At 38.1% G+C, this 22755-nt stretch overlaps 1 protein-coding gene and 1 long non-coding RNA gene across 4 annotated transcripts in view; one reads left to right on the top strand and one right to left on the bottom strand.

Annotated features, from left to right (window-relative positions):
* Window positions 1-2777: 2777 nt before the first annotated feature.
* VMP1 (vacuole membrane protein 1) overlaps window positions 2778-22755 on the bottom strand; it is a 268295-nt gene continuing 248317 nt past the window's right edge. For all 3 annotated transcript variants that reach the window (XM_073572977.1, XM_073572978.1, XM_073572979.1), the window contains 2 exons: window positions 4895-4997; window positions 2778-4177 (listed from right to left, as the gene is read on the bottom strand). In XM_073572977.1, the coding sequence (XP_073429078.1) occupies window positions 4034-4177; window positions 4895-4997 (247 nt within the window). In that variant the 3' untranslated portion in view covers window positions 2778-4033. The remainder of the gene's footprint in view (window positions 4178-4894; window positions 4998-22755) is intronic.
* LOC141087462 (uncharacterized) lies at window positions 7738-21642 on the top strand. Its single transcript, XR_012231657.1, has 2 exons — window positions 7738-7898; window positions 21348-21642. It is a non-coding gene; the product is annotated as an uncharacterized lncRNA (long non-coding RNA).

The following is a 22755-nucleotide window of genomic DNA, read 5'->3' as shown; positions in this document are numbered from 1 at the left end:
CGTTTGTGTGGGTTTCCTCTGTGTTCTCCGGGTTTCCTCCCATATTCGAAAGACATACTGATAGGGAATTTAGATTGTGAGCCCCAGTGGGGACAGCAATGACAATGTGTGTAAAGCACTGTGGAATATGTTGGCGCTATATAAAAATAAAGATTATTATTATTATTAATATTATTAAACTTGACAACTCTTTAACCTTTATCTACACAAAATCCTGTAAGTTGGTTGAAAGAACAATGACACGAACAAAAAAAATGTAAATATAAAAGTCTTAAAATTTAAGAGCTTGGATGTCCTGAAATAAACAAAACAAAAAACGTTCATTTTGCTTTTATTTAAATGAAACAATCTATTTTCATGGATGAAGGATAGGGGGAATAGTAAAGTCCAAGACACTAGATTTATGATGTGCATCTACTAAATGGTGACTAGAAAATTGACTTGGGTATGGAATCATATCATATGTTAATATAAGGGTTTTTTCTTTTAAATACCATTGAAGACGTTTTCTAGAGTAAAAGAAAATACTGGGATAAGTCATTAGGAAAAAAAAAAAATCCATATTCAACTAATGAATCTGCTCCATGATTTAACACTATCTCACCATTGGACCTGAAGCAATGATGACCCAATGAACAGTATCCTGACTCTGCAGCAATCAGTGGTAGCTGTGGTCAAGTGATGATATGAGCGGTCCTTCAGAGTCCGTTAGAGTGCAAGAGCTGGAGCAAGGAGAAGATTCCCACTCACATTGTCAGATATTCTGGATTACATGCAGTCATAGAAATGTATAACATACACTTGTACTATAAATAAACTATAGGAAGAAAGGTAAAAATGTTAACAAAATCTACTACGAAAACTAATTTTTAATTCAAAGAATATTCTGCTTTGTTCTCTGCTTCTAATCTTATAAACTTATATCTATATATACAGCAGTCCTACACCAAATTATTAGTTTTTCTGAATCATTGGATGCGGAATTTAAGGAAATTTACCATATCAAACATTGTCAGCCCATATCTTATATTTTTAGCTCACGAATATTGACATGTATGGGTGAAAATCATCACCGATCCACACACCACTGCAAAAAAAGTACAACTTTTCCAGCCTTCTCTTCACCCTTTAGCAAATGTATCACGTGTTTATTCCAGTACAAGAAAAACAAAGAAAACAATAAAAACATTTCCCTGTGTTATAATATACAATAAAGATCACGACAATGCTGGTCACGTGAAAGACACCAAAATGTCAGACAGCCTACCGACTGTTGTTGCCATGAGATCCAACAGTCAACATCAGTCTGATAAGCTATCCGACAGGATGGTACAGTCATGGAGATGTCACGACGATAGATGGCGGTGCAATGTAGATACAACAGGCAGGGAGACACAATGGTTGATAAGACAATGAGTGTGACATGTTGGAAGTGTGCATTACCAGGTAGATTAACACCTAAGCTATACATTAGAACATATAAGCAGTACAGAAAATAGTTTGCCATTACTAGTAACATATAAAACTGGAAATACTGCATTGGATCCCGGGAATTTAGCAAAAGAGCAGAGAGAATAGGTACCAAAATGATTCTTTAGCAGGTCATAAAGTCAATTTACCATATATAATGCAGTTCACTGTATTGACTGGATAATGAATTAAGACCTAAGTAGCAATGCAATTCCCAGCTTACACACAGACATAGGTATGCTGAAGAGAAAGAATTAAAGCATTATATAAAAAAAAGACCATCCCTGTAAGAACTGTAGTAACCCCCATAAAAGGTTCAATGTCAGTATGAAAAAAACAAGCATATAAAATAAAGGAACTGACTACAATGACTCATAAACCCTAAGTTTTACTATTGTAGTTCACTATACGTTTGAGTCTTTTTTTCTTCCTGATAAAGCCTCTGCTCTTTTAACACTGAAATTAGATTGCAAAACGGGCTCATGTGCGTCATCAGTTGTTGACTCACTGAATAGGAATGTTTGTACTCGGAACAGAAGGATCCCAATAGTCTTGAGAAAATGTTCCAGCCTCAGGCATCTGCAAACAGGTACAGAGGTGGCAAGTTCTAAAACAACAAACTGAATCAATATCATTACTAGGTAGGGCAGCTATATAACGCCAGGGCCAAGTGATAAAGTGCATTGATAAGGTTACATGTATAACAGTGCGTAAGCAAATCTATTCCATGTAAGAAAGAAATAACACCATGTGACTGTTCCTAGAGTCAGACATGTTACAGCTATTAAGGTGATCACCAGCTTCAGGATGCAATGGCGACCTGATGATCCAGGACTCCCAAATACTATAGAGAATGTGCATTATGTGGAAGCTCAGGAGTCTTCCATGAGAACTGATGCAGTATATTAAGCAATAATCGGATCCACCCAAATGAATAAAACTGTGTTGTCAGGAGTTAATGTGGTTTCCAATGACTCAGCCTTGGCAGGAAAGCATGAAGGAGTTTTCTAGGAAGGCAGCTGTAACATTAGGTCAGTACTGAAGACAGCGCCAGAGCTCAAATATACACTTCCTGCTTTTGCAAAGCCAGAATGATTGGGAAATCACAGACAAAAGCTTTTTTTTTTTTTTTCCTACAGGGAGGATTATCATGCACGCAATAAACTTTGGTCCAATAGCTAGAGGAGTGAAAAAGACAAAAGGATCAATGCAACAGAAATATAAAACTGCATATAAATCACAAAGAATGACAAGAATAGAAGAGGCGTTACACTCAGGGCAGGTAAAAGAACGGACACGAAAAGATCTGAAATGATCAAAGGTGGCTTTATAAAGTTCAGTTTCAACTCACAGAGTAATAAAAAAAAAAGAATTAAGTCAGTTGTAGATGTGGACGGTTACCGGCAGTGTGACTTGGTTTCTGTGAACAATTTATAATAACAGCAAACTGTATAGATTACAATTTACACCTAGTAAAATATTTCTTTGGATATGCTGTATTGCTAGACATTCTTCCAAGCCATCACCCCCATCATTCATATATAGCATTTATTTTTAATAGGATAGACCATTTAAGCTGCAGACAAGCAAACATATGAACCATTACCGTGCTATTGTCTACACAGGATTTAAAGGGATGGTCAACATAAAATGATTGGTCAAATAACAGGTGCTCTGTGAACCCTTGGTGTGGCCAAACAATTCAGTGCACAATCCCTCCTACTGGATTTGCATCTACCGGAGAACACCCATGGTTATTTTGTGCTGATAGACACCATTTATTACCCAAAGAAATACTTTATGCAGTGTGAGGATTATGTAATCAGTACCTTATTTAGAAGCCTCTCCATATGGTTTAGGATGGACCTTCTAATATAGTTGATGCCCCCTGACTGAAAAAGAAAAAGAGGTCTACAAGATAACCCCTGCCAAAGAAGTCAAATGTTCTTCAGTCTGGTAGCACCATGCACCGCAATGTACCCGTATCGGGAACAATAAAAGCAGTGCCTGGTTGTCCACTTCAAGAAAAGACATGAATTTGCCAAGATTCCACACCAACTAGTATAGCCCAAAAGTGAAACCCTGGCCTCTTTCCATTACAGGAGTTCTAAGCTGTGGCTGTTCAGATACTGCTCAATCTCAATCCGCTGTATGACCTACACATAGGTTGGTACACCATGACTTTGTAGATTCTCAATCCCTGAAGAGCCACAGGCAACCCAAGTCTTGGCCCCTGGATGTGAACTACGAGGAAGCAAAAAAAAAAAAAAAAGAAGCAATTATTTACCATCAGAAGAACATGGAAAATAGTGTATACTTTACCTTACAATGCCACACAGACATCTCTTATCCACATAAACTGTTATCATTTTATGTCGCGAAAAGAAAAATTAGAAAAAAAAATAATTTAATACGATTTTGAAAAAAAAATAAATTTGTTTTAAAAATGTCCAAAGTTTAATTCGCCAATTTGTATGTAACGGTTAAATCAGGTCAATTGAGGTTCTGCTTAGTAGCATTATGTCTTTTATCACCCTCCCAGTTAATCCCAGAGTGCATCCCCTTATTTTGTCTTCTCAACAGATAACTTTTTCTGTTGGACACGTTTGGCGTAGCTCTGTGCCATAGAGTTGATGATGGAAAGAACAAAATAAATCACCATAACGATGACCAGCTTCTCAAACGCCCATGATAACCAATTTTCACTCTGTAGGACAAAAGCACAAGGTGGCATGGTGAAGTCATTACAGCACAGTCACGAGGCAATCAGCAGGCACAACATCAGTCTCCAAAAGCAGCGCTACCTGCTCTACTTTCTAATTCAGTCTGATCTTGTTGTAAAGGCCAGGAGTGAAGGCAAATCTTCCAATCTAGAGGTCTATTTCCAGACAGGCTTGCAGTGGGTAAACTTTATCTGGTCAGTAGAGGGCAGTGTTTCATTCATGAAAATGACTGAAAGAACTGAGTTACAGTCCTTATCCTGTCATAGTGCGGAAATATGGAATAAACATCCACTATGCAATCTAATTCTACTATGGTTGGGTTTCAGGATTAGTATAATAGCTCTTCATATGCACTATGGTTAAAAAGTACACACTTAACCCGCCAATGTTGTAAGATATTTAGCAATGAAAATAGATAGTTTATTTTCCAGTGTGTGCATATATATATATATATATATATATATATATATATATATATATATATATATATATATATATATATATATATATATATACACATACATGCATATATATATTCATATAAGTGATTTAAAAACAATCTATTTTTTCAATTCACTGACAGGCTAAGACATTATATATATATAAAAATACAAAATGTTGGCCACATCTTTTAAGATAACTATATAAGAGAACACACAAGTAATTCCGCAGCGTTACACAGGGGAATAAGCCATTCTTACCTGTGGAGCTCCTGCATCTGTTTTATGGTGAAGCTTTTTTCTTTGAGCTTCCAGATATTCCTGGAAAGGCTTCTGTAAAGAAGGTCCGATACTTGGAACAGCTCTGCATCCATGTCGAGTTAGGTCAAAAAATGATGTATAAAAAGAAAAAAAAAACAGAAAGAAAAATAGACAAAGTTAGCATTTGTTGTACTTACCCACCAAAAATGAAGAGGCGAATGATGCCCTGGTGTAAGGAGGATAGGAGAGCATCATGAGTAGTGTGTGTCCCTCCTGGTTAGTGAGGGAGGCACTAAGCTCTGTTATGTGCACTGGTGCAGTGCAGAAAATGAAATGAATGACTTCTGAGAACTCCCACATTTATCACCAGCGGTTCCTGTAAGAACTGGTTTGAACCGATTAATAAGGAAATGAGTGGTGCTTGTGTCATCCTCACTTGAAACAGAAACTGCCCACCCTTCTCCAGTCTCGCCCCTTTGTGTTCAGAAAGGCGTAGCTTTCTTTAAAGAAGGAAGGGAAAATAAGAGACAGTATCCTAACCCTTTCCAGCCCTGGCTGAGATGTGTACAGTACCAAGCCCTGTGCTGTGTCTTTCCTGGCACCACAAGGGTTATGTATAGTGTATGCGTCATAGTATTGCAAAAGAATGGATTAGCGAGCTATGAAAAGACCTCCCTGCTGGTCAGAAGTCCATGACTACAAAAAATGGGAAAAAAAGGAAACAAAGGGAGTAAAGTATTCTAGACCATGTGCGCTATTATAGTATATCATTACACGCAGACTGACATTAGTAAGCGAAATCATTTCTTAGGTTATTGTATGGTTGATTTCATAGTAATGAAGTATTACTTTAACCACTAAATCATTATTCACCATTATATAAGTGGGATAATGTACTGGTGGACGTATACAGTATGGAAGGGCTTCCAGAAAAAGAGGCAATATCGGTAATGGAAGCCTCTCCCCGGGATGCCAAAAAAAAAAGAAAAGTAATCAAGTGACAGATGGAAGAACTGGCACCAGACTGCTATCAGTAGAAAGATACCGGAGCTTGTCACTTCACTTCTACTACTGGAACAATATCATACTAAGCCCACATAACATTCGTGGTTTCAAACATAGGTCTAACATGTATGCACTTACAAAATATATCATAGTGTGTGTGTGTGTATATATATATATATATATATATATATATATATAATCTTTATTTTTTTATATAGCGCTAACATGTTTCGCAGCGCTTTACAGTTTGCACACATTATATATATATATATATATATATATATATATATATATATATATATATATATACACACACACACACACACACACACACACATTTCTACCTATATATCTATAACTATCTACATACATACACACACCCCTAGAGAGAAAGCAAAAGGATACTAGACCTACTTTTTGGCCCAATGTAATGGTGTATTGGTTCAGAAGACTCACAATCCATATACCAGGCCCCTAGGTGTTTCTGTCATTTGTCTTTAGTTAGTTCTTGTTTTTGATCTACATGATATGGTGATAACTTCCTACTCATAGTATCATTGGATCTTGTGCACTGTTCTTATTGAATATGATGCATAATGGTCCTACAAGGGCTACATATAACTGATATGTTTCTAGGTCTGCATTCCTTCAAAAAGTGGGAGTTGGAAGGACCTACTTGTATACTGTTAAGCTCCATATATTATTGTAAAGATTTACCATATCCTTTATACATGTTTAGTAAGTTTGTCTATTACCTATCAAAACTTAATGTGAGATATGAGACAAAGAGAGAAATAATAGGAGAGAGAAAAAGGGAGATATGAGAGAGCCTGATTTAAAAAATTAGCTTTAATAATATCCAAACCACATAGGTTAAAATGTGGCAATTAAATCCTCACTTTGTGCATTTGAAATAGTTTAGCGTGCTTTTTTTATATTTATATACCTAAGGATATTGGAATCAGAATATGGAGGCTTGCATAAGACAGAAAGACATTGTAGACGGACAAACATTTTCAAAATACAACATACTTTAAGTACAGCCGCCTTCTCTACATGACTTAAATGAAAATATAACGAAAAGCGTATGTTGGAAATGTATTGACATTTTAAATATGGCCCTTTTTAAAAGTGATGGAAAAAGGTTCACACATATCTCAAGAAAATACTGGAACAGCACCAAAGCAATACCTTATTGAAGCGCATGCTTCCCCAACCAATGCCCAAAGGCATGGCAACGTTTCGGATGAGAAATCCTTTTTCAAGGCTCGAAAAAGGATTTCACATCCAAACGTTGCCACGCCATTGGGCATTAAAGTTCACTTTTTTTTTTTACTTCATGTGCTGTTTCCTGGTTTTTTGCTACTATATAATATATATATATATATATATATATATATACACACACGCACATACACACAAACGCAATATATATATATATATATATATATATATATATATATATATATATATATATATATATATATATACACACACACACACATACACACCTTTTTCTATGTAAACAATAAATATAAATTATATATGTATATAACCTATATAGCTTGACAGTCAATTTAGGGAGAAAGGGACAGCTGTAACCTATTGCATAAAGTAGCAATAAAACAAACAACAAATGAGGCAGCAATAAAATTCATAGGAATTGCCCATCTATTTTTCATTGTTGAAATAAACACGTTAACTACATGAATCTTAATTAAGATACAGGTCTATTTAGCCTTTTATTTAAATTAGCTAATAAATATTGATGCTATGGCAGAGTCAGGCCGACTGTATTCAGCCAGCATTCTTATTCACATAGTAGGGCAATACAAAACTTACAGCTGAATCATGATTTAGGGATGGAATTGATCATCTCTGAAGGTTAAGAAATCCCAGAAGTTACTCTCTCAGACCAGTATGAGCAAGTCACCGATGCTGAGTAATGGCCCTTTTAGAGGCTGCGAGGGCTATACCAACAAGTGCATGGGCTCCTCAGGTAAATGTTTAATTTCCCTTTAAATTTTGAGATTTTTAGCTTCATGCAGAAAAGAATGGTAAATCACTGTTCCTTACATACTTTTGGAGCTTCACTCTGACTTGCTGAATGCAATGTCATTTGGCATCTTGCTACTATGGAAATAGCTAAATAATTTTATTCTGCAAACTATTTTGTCCAAATTACTTTACATAAAGGGTAAGGAACTATTATCTCAATTCTATATTCTCAAGTTGTCTAGTGATGTATACTAATGTCTTATATATAATATATTATTGTCAGCTTTATAGATGCTAATGACACTATAAAGTCATCTAAACATAAAGCTGCAAGTGACATTTTTTCCCTTTATAGAGTACTGCCATATCCCTGACTCTAATACTTTACTACCTGTAGTAAATACTAAGAGCTTAAACATACAAAAAAGTGAAAGTGTCATTTCACACATTATGCTGAGGTTAGTTAGACGGGGTTTTGGCATTTGCAGGAAACCCCAATGCGAAGGGCTCTTTAGGATGGAAACAAGATTATCTTGAAATCATTTTTAGCAATCCAGGAAACCAGAATGAGTAAAAATATTTCCTTCTAAAATATATTTAAGTGCATTTCCCTCAGAGAATCATTGCATTAATAGATCATCATCTGAGAGACACTGCTTCTTGGAAATTAGGAAAATAATGAAGATATTATAATTTTGCGAACAAATATTCCAATCGTTACCTTTATTTCCATAAATAATATAGAAAGCCAGGAATAGTGGTTAAGTATAGGGTATTAAAGCGTAAAGTCTCCATTAATGTGGTCCCTGAGCATGTAGATTTCATAGATTCATCAGTGTACTAGATAACAGATACCTCTGTACAAACTGATAATGGGGATGGAAATCTATGCTACAATATTGCACTATATACACCATGGCTGGTTTGGCACTATAGCAGTGTATTAGGTATTTGACATTAAGGATGTCTGTCCCCTATTGCCTATGAAGACAAGAAAGTATAGTAAATATTTCTTTTTTTTATATACAGTCTGAAAACCGGCAGTCTCCTGGGTCTGAATATTTAATACAGCATCTATATAGGGATTTGCATGTATAGTTTGGATCTACCAGTGCAATTGAGAACTCGTAGTTTTATCACCAGGGAAAGTGCATTTTACGCATGTAAAGTCATAGCCACGTAGTATTACTCTTGGTATCGGTCATGACATGTAATGGGCATCAGAAATGGAAATGTCCCAGGTAAGCTCTCACATGTATGAAACACATGCATAATTGTCTCTTATCATTGAATCACACACATGAACATACAGACTCCTGAATTTAATATATATGTACACGCACACACATTATATATTTATTTACACAAACACACACACTTCTTAATTTTGCACAAAGAAATTATCATAGTAGCGAGATATATCTATCTATATCTGTCTATGTCTACCTATCTATCTCTCTGTCTATATCTACCTCTATCTATCTATATCTATCTGTCTATCTATATCTCTGTCTATATCTACCTATATCTACCTCTATCTATCTGTCTATATCTCTGTCTATATCTACCTCTATCTATCTATATCTATCTATATATATCTATCTGTCTATGTCTATATCTCTGTCTATATCTACCTATATCTATCTATCCATCTATCTCTCACTACTATGATTATTTCCCTGTGCAAAACTAAAAATTCCTTTCAAATAGCTTCTATGTGTGGAGACATTAAAATCACCTTTATAATAGATACGTACTGTGTATAATGTATTGACACTGAATGGTGTTGCAAAAAATAAATCACATTTTCAGAGTAATTTGCTGGTTTAATGCATGTACACTGATAAAAGTGTATTCATTGTAGTTTTATCATTTATACCATGGCGCTCAATCTTCAGCTAACACATTCACGTTTACTACATTATACCAATATTTTAGTGTTATTGCTCCATATTATGGATTGTTGGATTAAGAGCAACAGCAAAAAAAAAAATACAATTAAATATCAGTAGGCTTAAAATAATGTTACAGGGTTTGCATTTAATCACCTTTGTGTCTTCTCATGTGGAATTATAGGATTTCTTTTTTGATATAGCACTGAGTATTTATATTGTGAGAAATATGCATTTTTTAAATTTCATATATACATTTGTAATAAAAACAGACTAAAAGTGTAGTCATTCAAATAACAAAAAAATAAAACAGGACTAAGCTTGCTAAAGTGGGAGAATATGTAAAAGGCGTCTTGATGTGATTATTAAAGTATTGTTAAAAATATGTAAATCTACAATATTTATTATAATTATGGAATTTTCAAACGTGCAATGATCATATATATATGCACCCACTCATACATATACACACACACATATGTAAATATAAAACTATTTGGGAGAATAATCTCACTAATGTAGAGGAGCAGGAGACCTATGTATTGTGAGAGCCTAATGTTGCAGCTAGAAACCATTACTTAAATTTTACATCTACAAATCAGTCATATTACTGTATACTAAATACTACCATCACTGTAATACAGATATATAATCTATATTATTTCTAAAATCTGCCAACTGCTGCTCTATGATATGCAACTTGAAATGCATAACTTATTGCTATAATATTTATGCCTGTAGCCTACTTACCCTCACTTTATATAAAATAATATTATGTACCCTTATACGAAACCAACATTAATTTGCTAACGTGAAATCAGTTTATCAATCACATCCCTCCTCCATGTGCCATGTGGGCTCACAATGTCCCTTCTAATTTATCGCACAAATAAATGAAACTAGGCATTCACTTTTTGTGAATACACATGAAAATGATGCATTTCCTTGTGCTGCCATGCTCAGTCCTATTAAGACTAGGTTCACACAATATAGCCATGAAATGGTTTGCTTTTTTTGTCATATTTTTAAAACTGATTTCAAAGAAAGGAAAAGTATGGGATCTTTTCCTACAATCGAATGGATAAATATGCTCTATAAATCATGTCCAACACTTTTTTTCTTGCTTTCTGACTTTTCAGATTTATTTAGCATTTCTTTGCCTACAAACATTTCTTGCAGAATTTCACTTGACATACCTATATACAATTTCTATAATGCATGGTTCATCTCTTCATTTTGTAGAAGCAGTGATTTAGTAATATTAAAACACTTTAGCATCAGAAACTCTTTAATTAAAATACAAACTAAACTAAGCAGAAGCCCAACTAAGGCTAGATTCACATGCTACGTTTTTGCAGTTTTTTTTATGCATATTTTAAACTGCACTATAAAGTACCAGCAAAAGCTATGAGATTTCAGAAATATCAGGTACACACATTGTGTCACCCATAGAAAGCAATGAGTAAATGCAAAAACGCACCAAAAAAACACAGGTAATAAGGTTTGGCTGCATTTTTTGGGGCAAAAACCTTAAGGAAGTTGCATCATGATTTTTTTGGGGGGGCATTAAACTTTACCAGCATGCACAAAAGACAACAAAAACACAGTAAAAATGCAGTATAAAAAAAAAAGAAAAAGCAAACACGCAGCAAAAAAACACAGTAAAACCTGCTTTTTGTGCGCACCTTCTTTTCTGCCTAGGAGAGCAGGTTTTGTCTGCAGCAAAAACGCAACGTTTAGACATAGCCTTAAAGAGAGAAAGGTAAAAATATTTAAAAAAAAAAAAAAAATGGTTTGTAAGACATATCTCTGAGAGACTATCATAGATTTATCTCATTCAGAGAGTTTATAAATCAGCAGTGGTCCTATTTAAAGCTGGCATTCTGGGAGAGTAAAAGTGTCCGAAATCTGCTGCAGACCATACAGGTATCATTTCTTATGATCTGGACCTGCTTGAATCCACACATTTACTGGTCTGAGGTCCTAGACACTATAAATCCTGCATTCCAGATTATGGTTCTGAGGGACATGATACTTTTTATATTACACGATCCACACTGATTTACACTGGCTCTTGTATGCAGCTCTGTCTGATCAGGAATTTATTTTAAAAAAACTAATGGACTCCATCTACCTTAAGAGAGGTGGCCCACTTAAATTGGAGAAACTGCAGTCCCCATGGCTGGACCCCCTGGTCTTTAGGGCTCATACTCACTTGCGAGAATCGTGCGAGTCTCTCACATGAAAACCCGGCACTGCCACCAGCACTGGGACCAGAGCGTGCGGCTGTATAGAAATACATGTAGCCGCACGCTCCAGTCCAAGTGCCAGCGGCAGTGCCAGGTTTTTATGCGAGAGACTCACACGAGAATCGTACGAGTCTCTCGCAAGTGAGTATGAGCCCTAAGGCTGTAACCAGAGATAAGCTCCTGGGTCTGTCATTGAGAATCCCATTGGTGTAGTGGAGTATAAGATAACACTAAGAGAAAGGTAGCAACTCATTAAGTAAAAGCTGTCAATCTGTTCAGTACCTAAAGCTGTGAGCCATGTGTCAGTTTCCTTTATAAGCGGAGATACATTTACTCTGTAATGTTCACTCTTCTGGATGTGAACCCCAGTATGTCATTTAGATTTCACCTTCTGATTTTACTATTTAGTGCAAAGCCTGGGAAAGTATATGTGCAGGAAGTGGGGCAAGGAGGGGGAATCTTGTTTTTTTTTTCTATGTTTGTACTTTGTACTATTTCTTAGGTATTTATTTATAAAATGTTAAAGATCTATTTCATGAAAAAAACATGATCAAAAACTGAACAAATGACTATGAAGGAGAGATGAAGATAGTCATTATCATGCAATCTATGTGAATATGTGAACTTTGGAACTGTTTTTTTTTCTTTTCCTTTCCAAGTAGTGATCTCAAAAGCACCAACGGTTAGTATTTTAATGACTTGTCATTTCCTGCTCTGATAAAGATTCTCATGTTATTTTACCAACAATTTCCTTGAGGCTGCACCAATAGCAGGATGCCATCATGAATGACTCAGAATGGACCTCAGACTTCAATAGCCTGACTCACCAAACGAGGTCCTGGAGAGAAACTCGAGCCCCAGGTGCTTCTGGCTATGAGACAGCTCACATTCACACTCTCATACCTTCTCTAAATACATGTGAAGAACATGTTTTATTTGTTGAGATCCAGCAGGGTGATGAATAAATAAGTTGGCAGAACCAGCCTTAGAATATTACCACAAAATTGGCTATCAAATGGCATTTCTATCTAAATGAACAGTTTATCACATGGGTGCCTGCAGATGTGCACCTCTACTTATATGAGTTGCTCAACAGGGGAAAGCTACCAGGAAACCAATTCACATACTATTTATCAAGAGGGGAAAGCCAGAAGAAGAAAAAAAGGGAAATGCTCACAACATGCCCACAGAACTTAAGTGACCTTAGTATGGAGGTACCTACTAGAATAAGGCTATTCTATGGCCCCAGCTGTTATAGTAACCAACAAAGACATCATAAAGTTCTAAAAGGAGGGGGTTCACATGGGGGGCTACTAGTAAATCATTGTATCTAAGGGGTTTCACAGTCAAAAGTCTGAATTATTCTAATTTATTGCCAGAGACCGCTGATGATGAGGCGGGCACAGAAGGGTTAAAGCCCCCCACTTAAAGTAATGTCACACAATTACAAACCATCACCTGTCCAAAATATAGATCATAAGTTGCTGATTGCAGGTCCACTAATCATAGGACAGTGCTCCTCACATTGGAATAGAGCAGTCGCCTAGACAGATAATCTTTTCAAATACATGTATATACAGCGCTATTCATTGTCTGTTGGACAGATGATTGCTACGTGCTACACTTGGCTGTCACTCCCACAGACGTTAAATGGAGCAGCAGTTATGCACCCTGACATGCACTTCAAACAGGATAAATCTGGATCCCCATTTTTGTTAATAGTGCAGTCACAGTGTGGAAACACCCTATCAACAGCAGTTTGCCATCTATTTTAAGGCCCCCCCCATACACCTTAGACTAATACCGTCTGAACCGCCATTACTGATGGGTTTGGCGCATAGTCTAATGTGTATGGGGCCGCATACATAGCACCATTATATTCCATAGTGCTTGACAGACATCATCATCACTGTCCCCATTGAGGCTCACAATCTAGATTCCCTATCAGTAGGTCTTTATAGTGTGGGAGGAAACCAGAGAACCCAGAGGAAACACATACAAACATGGGGAGAACATACAAACTCCTTGCAGATGTTGTCCTTGGTGGGATTTGAACACAAGACCCCGACACTGTGGAGCAACAGTGCCAACCACTGAGCCACCATGCTGCCTAGACATTACACACACACACCTAATTACACTCAAAAAAGCAGCACAATACAAAACTGATATAGCAACAGAGTGCAAGCTTAAGGGTAGTGACCCAGTATCCTCCAGAAACATACTTCACAAATGGCAGAATGGCAGACGTGAGATAGTGAAAAGAATAAAATGTGGTAGTTATTATTCTTTTATGTATGTGCGACATTTCGGCTCTTCAAAGTTTGGCCTGAGAAAGGATCCGAGTTTGAAGAGCTTTAGGAGTCAGGAGATTGCAGGTAAAAGTGGCGGCTGATTACTGTGTCTGAATACACAGGTATGACATGAAGCAGCAACTGCACAGTACACATTTCATGCTCTATCGATTTCTGATGTCAGACAAAAGTGGAAAATCTTATTCTCATTGTTTTAAAAGAGGAAACAACTAAATAAACTGAAGGTTGTGTTTTGTTCAATTCATAGACTCTAGATATATAATCTGCCTGACATTTTTAAAGTTGTCCCTCAAGAAAATACTCCACATAACCTTCAAAATCTCATAAAACCATAAGAACGTGTATTTACAAATCATTGTTTATAAGGAAGGGGTGTTATCTTTTGAAGATGGCCTTGCCATATAGTGGCATTACTGACGTTTGGCACTGACCTAGCACCAGGTGTGTTACGGACTGCACATGCCACCTGTTTCATGAGGACAAAACTATATCCGAAGGAAATGGAACACAATCCGATATGCACAAACAAGGCACGCAGCACATTATATATGTATATACATGATGCTCCTCAGGTTTACACTATAAATAGCCCATTTAAAGGTACTGTCCGGTCCAAAAGGATAAGTCTGCGGTAATTCTGTGTGACTGAAGACTTATGAATACACGCAGCGCACACAGTGTGAGTAACAGGGAATCGCTGGTTTCTGAGCCGGGACCGGAGGGTGTGTATTAGCTATACATACACCTGGCCAGTGAGCGTGGCCTTGCGCTCCATACACTTACTTGTATGGAATGAGGCCACAACCTCTAGTCTGCCACACCCACTGGCAAGCCGCATCACTAGACAGGGCGCAGCCTCACTCAATGCAAATGTATGGAAAGCGAGTCTGCGCCTACTAGCCAGGAGTATGTATAACTCATATATACCCTTCGGTCCCAGGTCTGAAACCAGTGAATCCCAGCAGTGCACAGTGGATTCATAAGTCTTCAGTCACACAGAATTACTGCAGACTTAGTGATTTGGACATTGGCAGTGAGACAGTGGCGCACATAAATCTTTAAATTTAATTTCAGTCTGACACAGATGTCATCACCATTATCACCAAATTTTGTCCTGGTGAAATGCTTGGATGTCCAGGCACAACTTGGAAAAGGGTTTATTAGAAATTAGAAAAAAACACAGCCAAACTGCAAACAGTTTGCATGTGAGTTGCAAGTGCCACACAAATTACATTAAACTCTACTGGCACAAAGTCATGTCAGGTTTTGATTTTACGTAACAATCACTATAGGTCTTGCGTTGTAATGCGATGACATTAAAAATAATTTCATATGCAATGTAGCCTCTAAAAGGCTTGTCTGGGGAAAATATGCTTGCTACCTCTGGGCTGGATTCCATAAAGATAACAAGCCAAATCATACTGACCTACCGATACCCTCCTGGGTCCAGTTCAGACAGCTGCATTGGAAGTGATAACCTCATTCAACCAACCACGGGACCGCTCCAAATTGTGATAGGTTTGCAAAGTCAGGTGACTTGAACCACATGTCATGGGATGTCTTTCTCATGATTTACAGTTCAAGTCACCTGACCTGCACAACTTGTCAGAATTGTTTTGTCTAGGGAGGTAAACTCTATAGAATTAAAATGGACGCCATCTTGTTACAATGACAGAAAGCAGGTGTCTGTTAGCACGTACAGTAGGAAGTTTACATGGTGTGGCCTGGATATATCTATACCATGTAGTGAACACATCAGTGTGAGCAGCCTCCTTAACTTATAACTCATGGTACTTTCAGGATTAGATCAGAATGAGAGGGTGGAGAGCAGTCTTCTTACCTCACTAATCATGGCATCTCCAGTATTACATGAGAAAGACATGGTGGAGAGCAGTGTGATCATCCTCTTCGTAATCCAGCACTATATCTCCTGTATTTCATCAGATAGACAGGGTGGACAGAAATATAAACAGCCTCTTCTTACCCTCAGCACCCCACTATCACCAGTATTAGATCAGAAAGACAGGCAGGACAGCAGTGTGGGCAGCCTCTTCTTACCTCAGCATTCTGCTATCACCAGTTTTAGATCAGAAAGACAGGCAGGACAGCAGTGTGAATAGCCTCATCTTACTCCATCACCCTGCTATCACCAGTATTAGATCAGAAAGACAGACAGAACAGCAGTGTGAGCAGCCTCTTCTTACCCCATCACCCTGCTATCACCAGAATTAGATCAGAAAGACAGGCAGGACAGAAGTGTCAGCAGCCTCTTCTTACCCCATCACCCTGCTATCACCAGTATTAGATCAGAAAGACAGACAGAACAGCAGGGTGAGCAGCCTCTTCTTACCTCACTACATCAGGTATCTCCAATATTAGAAAAATAAGGAGAGGACACAGCTTCCTACTGCATATGCTCACAGTGCTACTAACTTCATAGAACAGGTTTCTGCCAGTGTAGTAAGGTAACTGCCATTTTAATTCTATAGTGATCGCCTTCCTAGATAAACAGATTGTGAAATGCTATTTAAAAGTATTTAGCAATCTATCATGACATTTCCTTGAGTTTCTTTTTTTATTCTTAGAAAACCCCTTTAATGGACCATCAGCTGATTTTAGAAATTCTCACTTCTTAGCACTAAAAAAAAATCAATATTTGCAAGAAAACACAGGGCTTTATTATCATTATTTTAACTATGCCATGAAAATTACAGTTGGGGAATAGGGATAAAGCAACCAGCCTAGCACAAATACTACGCAATGTTATTACCAGAATATGTGGCTGACGTACTTCAGCTGTGAGAACAGCATGAAACCTCATAAATTACATTATTAGTCGCTGTGATTTCTCAATAAAAGAACACACGCACTTCACGGGAAAATAAGTAAACGACAGGGATTATTTTCTGGAAGGTGCTACCAAAAGGTACACTGGAATCAAACAGAAAACATTATATTCCAGTACTTATGACAAATACTGGAATGGCTACCTGCTATTTGTTCACATGACATTACTGCATTTATTTTACCACTTCTTGGGCAGTTCTGATCCCCTTTCCAGTTATAACTTTTGCTTTCTTTCCAGTAACCAGAGAGGTAAGCAAAATAGTCTATCTGGTTTTGCTGATGTCATTAGGGCACAATGGACAAATTCATGCCTACATAAGTCAGCAACAAAAAGCCAAAGCTCTAAGAAAATGCAGAGCAATAGCAATTATGTTCAGGAACAATAATAAAGATTTCCTACTCCACAAGCATAAACTTATTTATTGACTTTTCCTTCATCTCTTTACATTCCCAACAGAAACAGATACTTTTCTTACAGTTGTGGCCAAAAGTATTGACACCCCTGCAATTCTGTCAGATAATACTCAGTTTCTTCCTGAAAATGATTGCAAACACAAATTCTTTGGTATTATTATCTTCATTTAATTTGTCTTAAATGAAAAAACACAAAAGAGAATGAAGCAAAAAGCAAAACATTGATCATTTCACACAAAACTCCAAAAATGGGCCAGACAAAAGTATTGGCACCCTCAGCCTAATACTTGGTTGCACAACCTTTAGCCAAAATAACTGCGACCAATCGCTTCCGGTAACCATCAATGAGTTTCTTACATTGCTCTGCTGCAATTTTAGACCATTCTTCTTTGGCAAACTGCTCCAGGTCCCTGATATTAGAAGGGTGCCTTCTCCAAACTGCCATTTTTAGATCTCTCCACAGGTGTTCTATGGGATTCAGGTCTGGACTCATTGCTGGCCACCTTAGAAGTCTCCAGTGCTTTCTCTCAAACCATTTTCTAGTGCTTTTTCAAGTGTGTTTTGGGTCATTGTCCTGCTGGAAGATCCATGACCTCTGAGGGAGACCCAGCTTTCTCACACTGGGCCCTACATTATGCTGAAAAATTTGTTGGTAGTCTTCAGACTTCATAATGCCATGCACACGGTCAAGTAGTCCAGTGCCAGAGGCAGCAAAGCAACCCCAAAACATCAGAGAACCTCCGCCATGTTTGACTGTAGGGACCGTGTTCTTTTCTTTGAATGCCTCTTCTTTTCTCCTGTAAACTCTATGTTGATGCCTTTGCCCAAAAAGCTCTACTTTTGTCTCATCTGACCAGACAACATTCTTCCAAAACGTTTTAGGCTTTTTCAGATAAGTTTTGGCAAACTCCAGCCTGGCTTTTTTATGTCTCGGGGTAAGAAGTGGGGTCTTCCTGGGTCTCCTACCATACAGTCCCTTTTCATTCAGACGCCGACGGATAGTACGGGTTGACACTGTTGTACCCTTGGACCGCAGGGCAGCTTGAACTTGTTTGGATGTTAGTCGAGGTTCTTTATCCAACATCCGCACAATCTTGCGTTGAAATCTCTTGTCAATTTTTCTTTTCCGTCCACATCTAGGGAGGTTAGCCACAGTGCCATTGGCTTTAAACTTCTTGATGACACTGCGCACGGTAGACACAGAAACATTCAGGTCTTTGGAGATGGACTTGTAGCCTTGAGATTGCTCATGCTTCCTCACAATTTGGTTTCTCAAGTCCTCAGACAGCTCTTTGGTCTTCTTTCTTTACTCCATGCTCAATGTGGTGCACACAAGGACACAGGTTGAGTCAACATTAATCCATGTCAACTGGCTGCAAGTGTGATTTAGTTATTGCCAACACCTGTTAGGTGCCACAGGTAAGTTACAGGTGCTGTTAATTACACAAATTAGAGAAGCATCACATGATTTTTCGAACAGTGCCAATACTTTTGTCCACCCTCTTTTTTATTTTTGGTGTGGAATTATATCCAATTTGGCTTTAGGACAATTCTTTTTGTATTTTTTTTATTTAAGACAAATTAAATGAAGATAATAATACCAAAGAATTTGTGTTTGTAATCATTTTCAGGAAGAAACTGAGTATTATCTGACAGAATTGCAGGGGTGTCAATACTTTTGGCCACAACTGTATATGCAAATATTTTGCTTTTAACTCAAATGTTTTACATGTATAAAAATACCAAAAAGGAGAAATAAATAACGTTTTCAGAATGAAGCATCAGCTAAACAAAGTACTCTTTATTTGTCTATGTCCATAGGGATCTATGGCCACATCCTGTCCATATGGACCAGGCGTTTGTTAACAGAGCTCGCGTTACAGCTATAGTTTTTCACATCAGCAATCAAGGACTGAAATTAAAAGGTGTAGACCACTTATTTATAAGTTATAGTTAATCGGCCTATGTTAGTTTAAGAAAAAAAAAGTTTAACCCCCTCCCCAGCCGGGCTCCGCTTCTCCACAATTTACTGGCGGGTCACCTGGCATCAACATACAGCAGGGGAAGTCAAGTGACACTTTGCCGCCAATCAGTGGCAGCAAAACATTTTTTAATTTTATAAATTGGTGCCATGTATTTATTATGGATCAACATCTATAAATTCATGTGCAGCACATTTTCGGTACAAAAGGGTGTGGTCCAGTGGAATGTTCCGAGACAAAATGCAACAGCTGACTATGAAGAACATATTGCCTTGTCACTTCAGCCTCATGTCATTCCACCTTCTAATTCATTTAAAGACTGAGATTGTTAAGTAACCATGAAGAGGTAGGGGTCACAGCTGCTTCCACTGTTCCTCAGGAACATGCTTAGGTTGTGTTCACACATTTAAGCTGTGTTGTAGCAGCACTGCATATTATTTATTTTATTTATTGCCAGAATTTCACTACATTTTTGCAGACAAAGCAGTGTTTTTGCTGCTTTGGAAAATTGTGGCAAAAATGCAGTCCATATTTTTCATGACAAGCAATAAAAATATAGTCACTGATTCATCAAGACCAATGATCTTCACGTCGGTCTTGATGAGGGGACAGGGTGGAGTGCAAGGCTCCCCAATTCATAAAGAGACGCATGCCTTTTAATAAATCAAAAGTGTCTGGCGAGTGGTGTGTGCCTCACCAGAAATCTTACTCCACTCCTGCTACAGTAAGGTTTGTGGTATAGCAAATGCCACCGCTTGTCATGAATCTGACAATGAATGACGAACAGTGGTTACTAGGCGCCCCATGAAAATGACTAGTGGTGGTTACCACACCCACATTAAAATGACGAGTGGTGGTTATCATGCCCACCATGAAAATGATGAGCAGTGGTTACCACACCCCCATTAAAATAACGAGCAGTGGTTACCACACTCCACATGAAAATAACGAGCGGTGGTTACCACACTCCCCATGAAAATGACGAGTGGTGGTTACCACAGTCCCCATGAAAATGACGAGCAGTGGTTACCACGCCCCCCATGAAAATGATGAGTAGTGGTTAGCACATCCCCCATGAAAATGATGAGCGGTAGATACCACGCCCTCCATAAAAATGATGAGCGGTAGCTACCACGCCCTCCATGAAAATGATGAGCGGTAGCTACCAGGCCCTCCGTGAAAATGACGAGCGGTGGTTACCACGCCCCACCATGAAAATTACGAGCATTGGTTACCACGCCCCCCATGAAAATGATGAGCAGTGGTTACCACGCCCCCCATGAAAATGATGAGCAGTGGTTACCATGCCCCCCATGAAAATGACGAGTGGCAGTCACCACGCCTATGAAAGTGACAAGTGGCAGTTACCACGCCTCCTATCCCACTTACTTTGTTACGAGAACACCATCATCAAGATGATGAGCGGTTATCATGCCCACCATGAAAATTTAGAGCAGTGGTTACCACCCATCCCCCCCCCCCCCCATGAAAATGACGAGCAGTGGTCACCACGCCCCCCATGAAAATGACGAGTGGCAGTCACCACGCCTATGAAAGTGACAAGTGGCAGTTACCACGCCTCCTATCCCACTTACTTTGTTACGAGAACACCAAAAGTCACAAAATTTTAGCGCAACCTTGAGTTTTCAAAGCTTTTTACGCCAGAATTCTGGTATAAAAGCTTAGATAAATCTGGTCCATAACTGTTACAATACAACTTCTCATCTTCCTTTTTTTTTTTCCTTTCACAGCTTTTATAGCGCCACAATAGAACACAGTGCTATACATGGATTCACATCAGTCTCTCACTATCTTGGACACGTACATATGCATCAATTTTGGCCACGAGCACCTGAAAGAAGTCCATGCAGATTTGGAGAGAACATATAAATTCAATGCAGATGCTGTTCCTAAATAAATGGGAGTCTATGATCCCTGTGCTGCAAGGTACTGGTACAAACCAGTGAGCCAAGATTTGCATAGCATATAGAGTGTATATCTACTTGTACATTTGTTTTGTGAACCCAATAAATTCATTGAACCCCACGCATTGAAGAACAGAATTCTTTGTTCCTTTGAGTTATGTATCTTTTATTTCATACAGTTCATTATACTAGCCTTGCTTACAGCCAACTGTGTACAATCGTTTTCCATATCTGGCAGAATTCACTGACTATATTGATTTATTCCAGTGTGAAATATTTGGGTATTATAGGATAAATAAAATACCCTAGTGAGTGGACACTAGATATTTTAGGCCAATGCTAGAAATAAAGTGAAGTAAAATAGTAATGACTTTTGGAAGGATTCCAAGTTTACAGGGAGTGAATTGCATTTCTCCAAAGCAGAGCGGCTGACACTAGCGTCACTCAATACCATGCCCAATGAATAGAGAATATCTTACAGAGCAAAGATCAACTCTGTGTGGGTGGAAAACTATCTCATTCATGCAATTGTGCAAGACAGTGACTGTGCGTGAGTGTCACCCTGTACAGCAATGTGATAAAAAGGAGTGGCCAGGAAATATACCGGATTATAAGTACATTCTTGGCATGTACTGTGAAAGGTTTTGATACTTTAAAAGGGCGAGCATGCACAGGATTTAAAGGGGACTTGCTCAATAAAAATGCATAACTTCACTTAAAATATTCTTCCTAAAGTAGCAATAAAGAAAAAAAAAACTCTTTAGGGATTTTAGAGATTAAATCATTTTTAAGAAAACTGCCCATAAAGAAAAAATTGTAAAAAATAAAGAAGTAGTTTATACTCAGCCCTTTAGTCTCCCACCGTTCTGGTGGTCTGAGTAGTCTCCTTAGGCTATGTGCACACGCTGAGGATTCACCAACGGATTTTTCTGTGCGGATCCGCAGGTAAAATGACCTGCTGTTTATCTTTGGAATGGCCAGCAGTTTTCCCCTGCGTTTTGACACCTGGACAATGGAACAGGTGGTAAACCGCAGCGGAATCCGCAGAAAGAATTTTCATGTCAATTCTTTCTGCGGATTCAAAACAGCAGCTTTTCCGCAGTGAAAAAACCGCAGCATGTGCACAGCGGATTGTAAATCCCATAGACTTACATGCTACTGTACACTGTCTGCAGAACTGCTGCGGATCCGCAGAGGCCAAATCTGCAGCGGATCTGCAGCAAAATCCGCAGCG

This window comes from Dendrobates tinctorius, unplaced genomic scaffold (genome assembly GCF_039654945.1).
Source record: "Dendrobates tinctorius isolate UK_male_01 unplaced genomic scaffold, ASM3965494v1 ptg000007l, whole genome shotgun sequence".
In the NCBI taxonomy this organism is placed as follows: Eukaryota; Metazoa; Chordata; class Amphibia; order Anura; family Dendrobatidae; genus Dendrobates; species Dendrobates tinctorius.
Note: the sequence above shows the minus strand (reverse complement) of the source record. Positions and strands in the feature narration are given on the sequence as shown.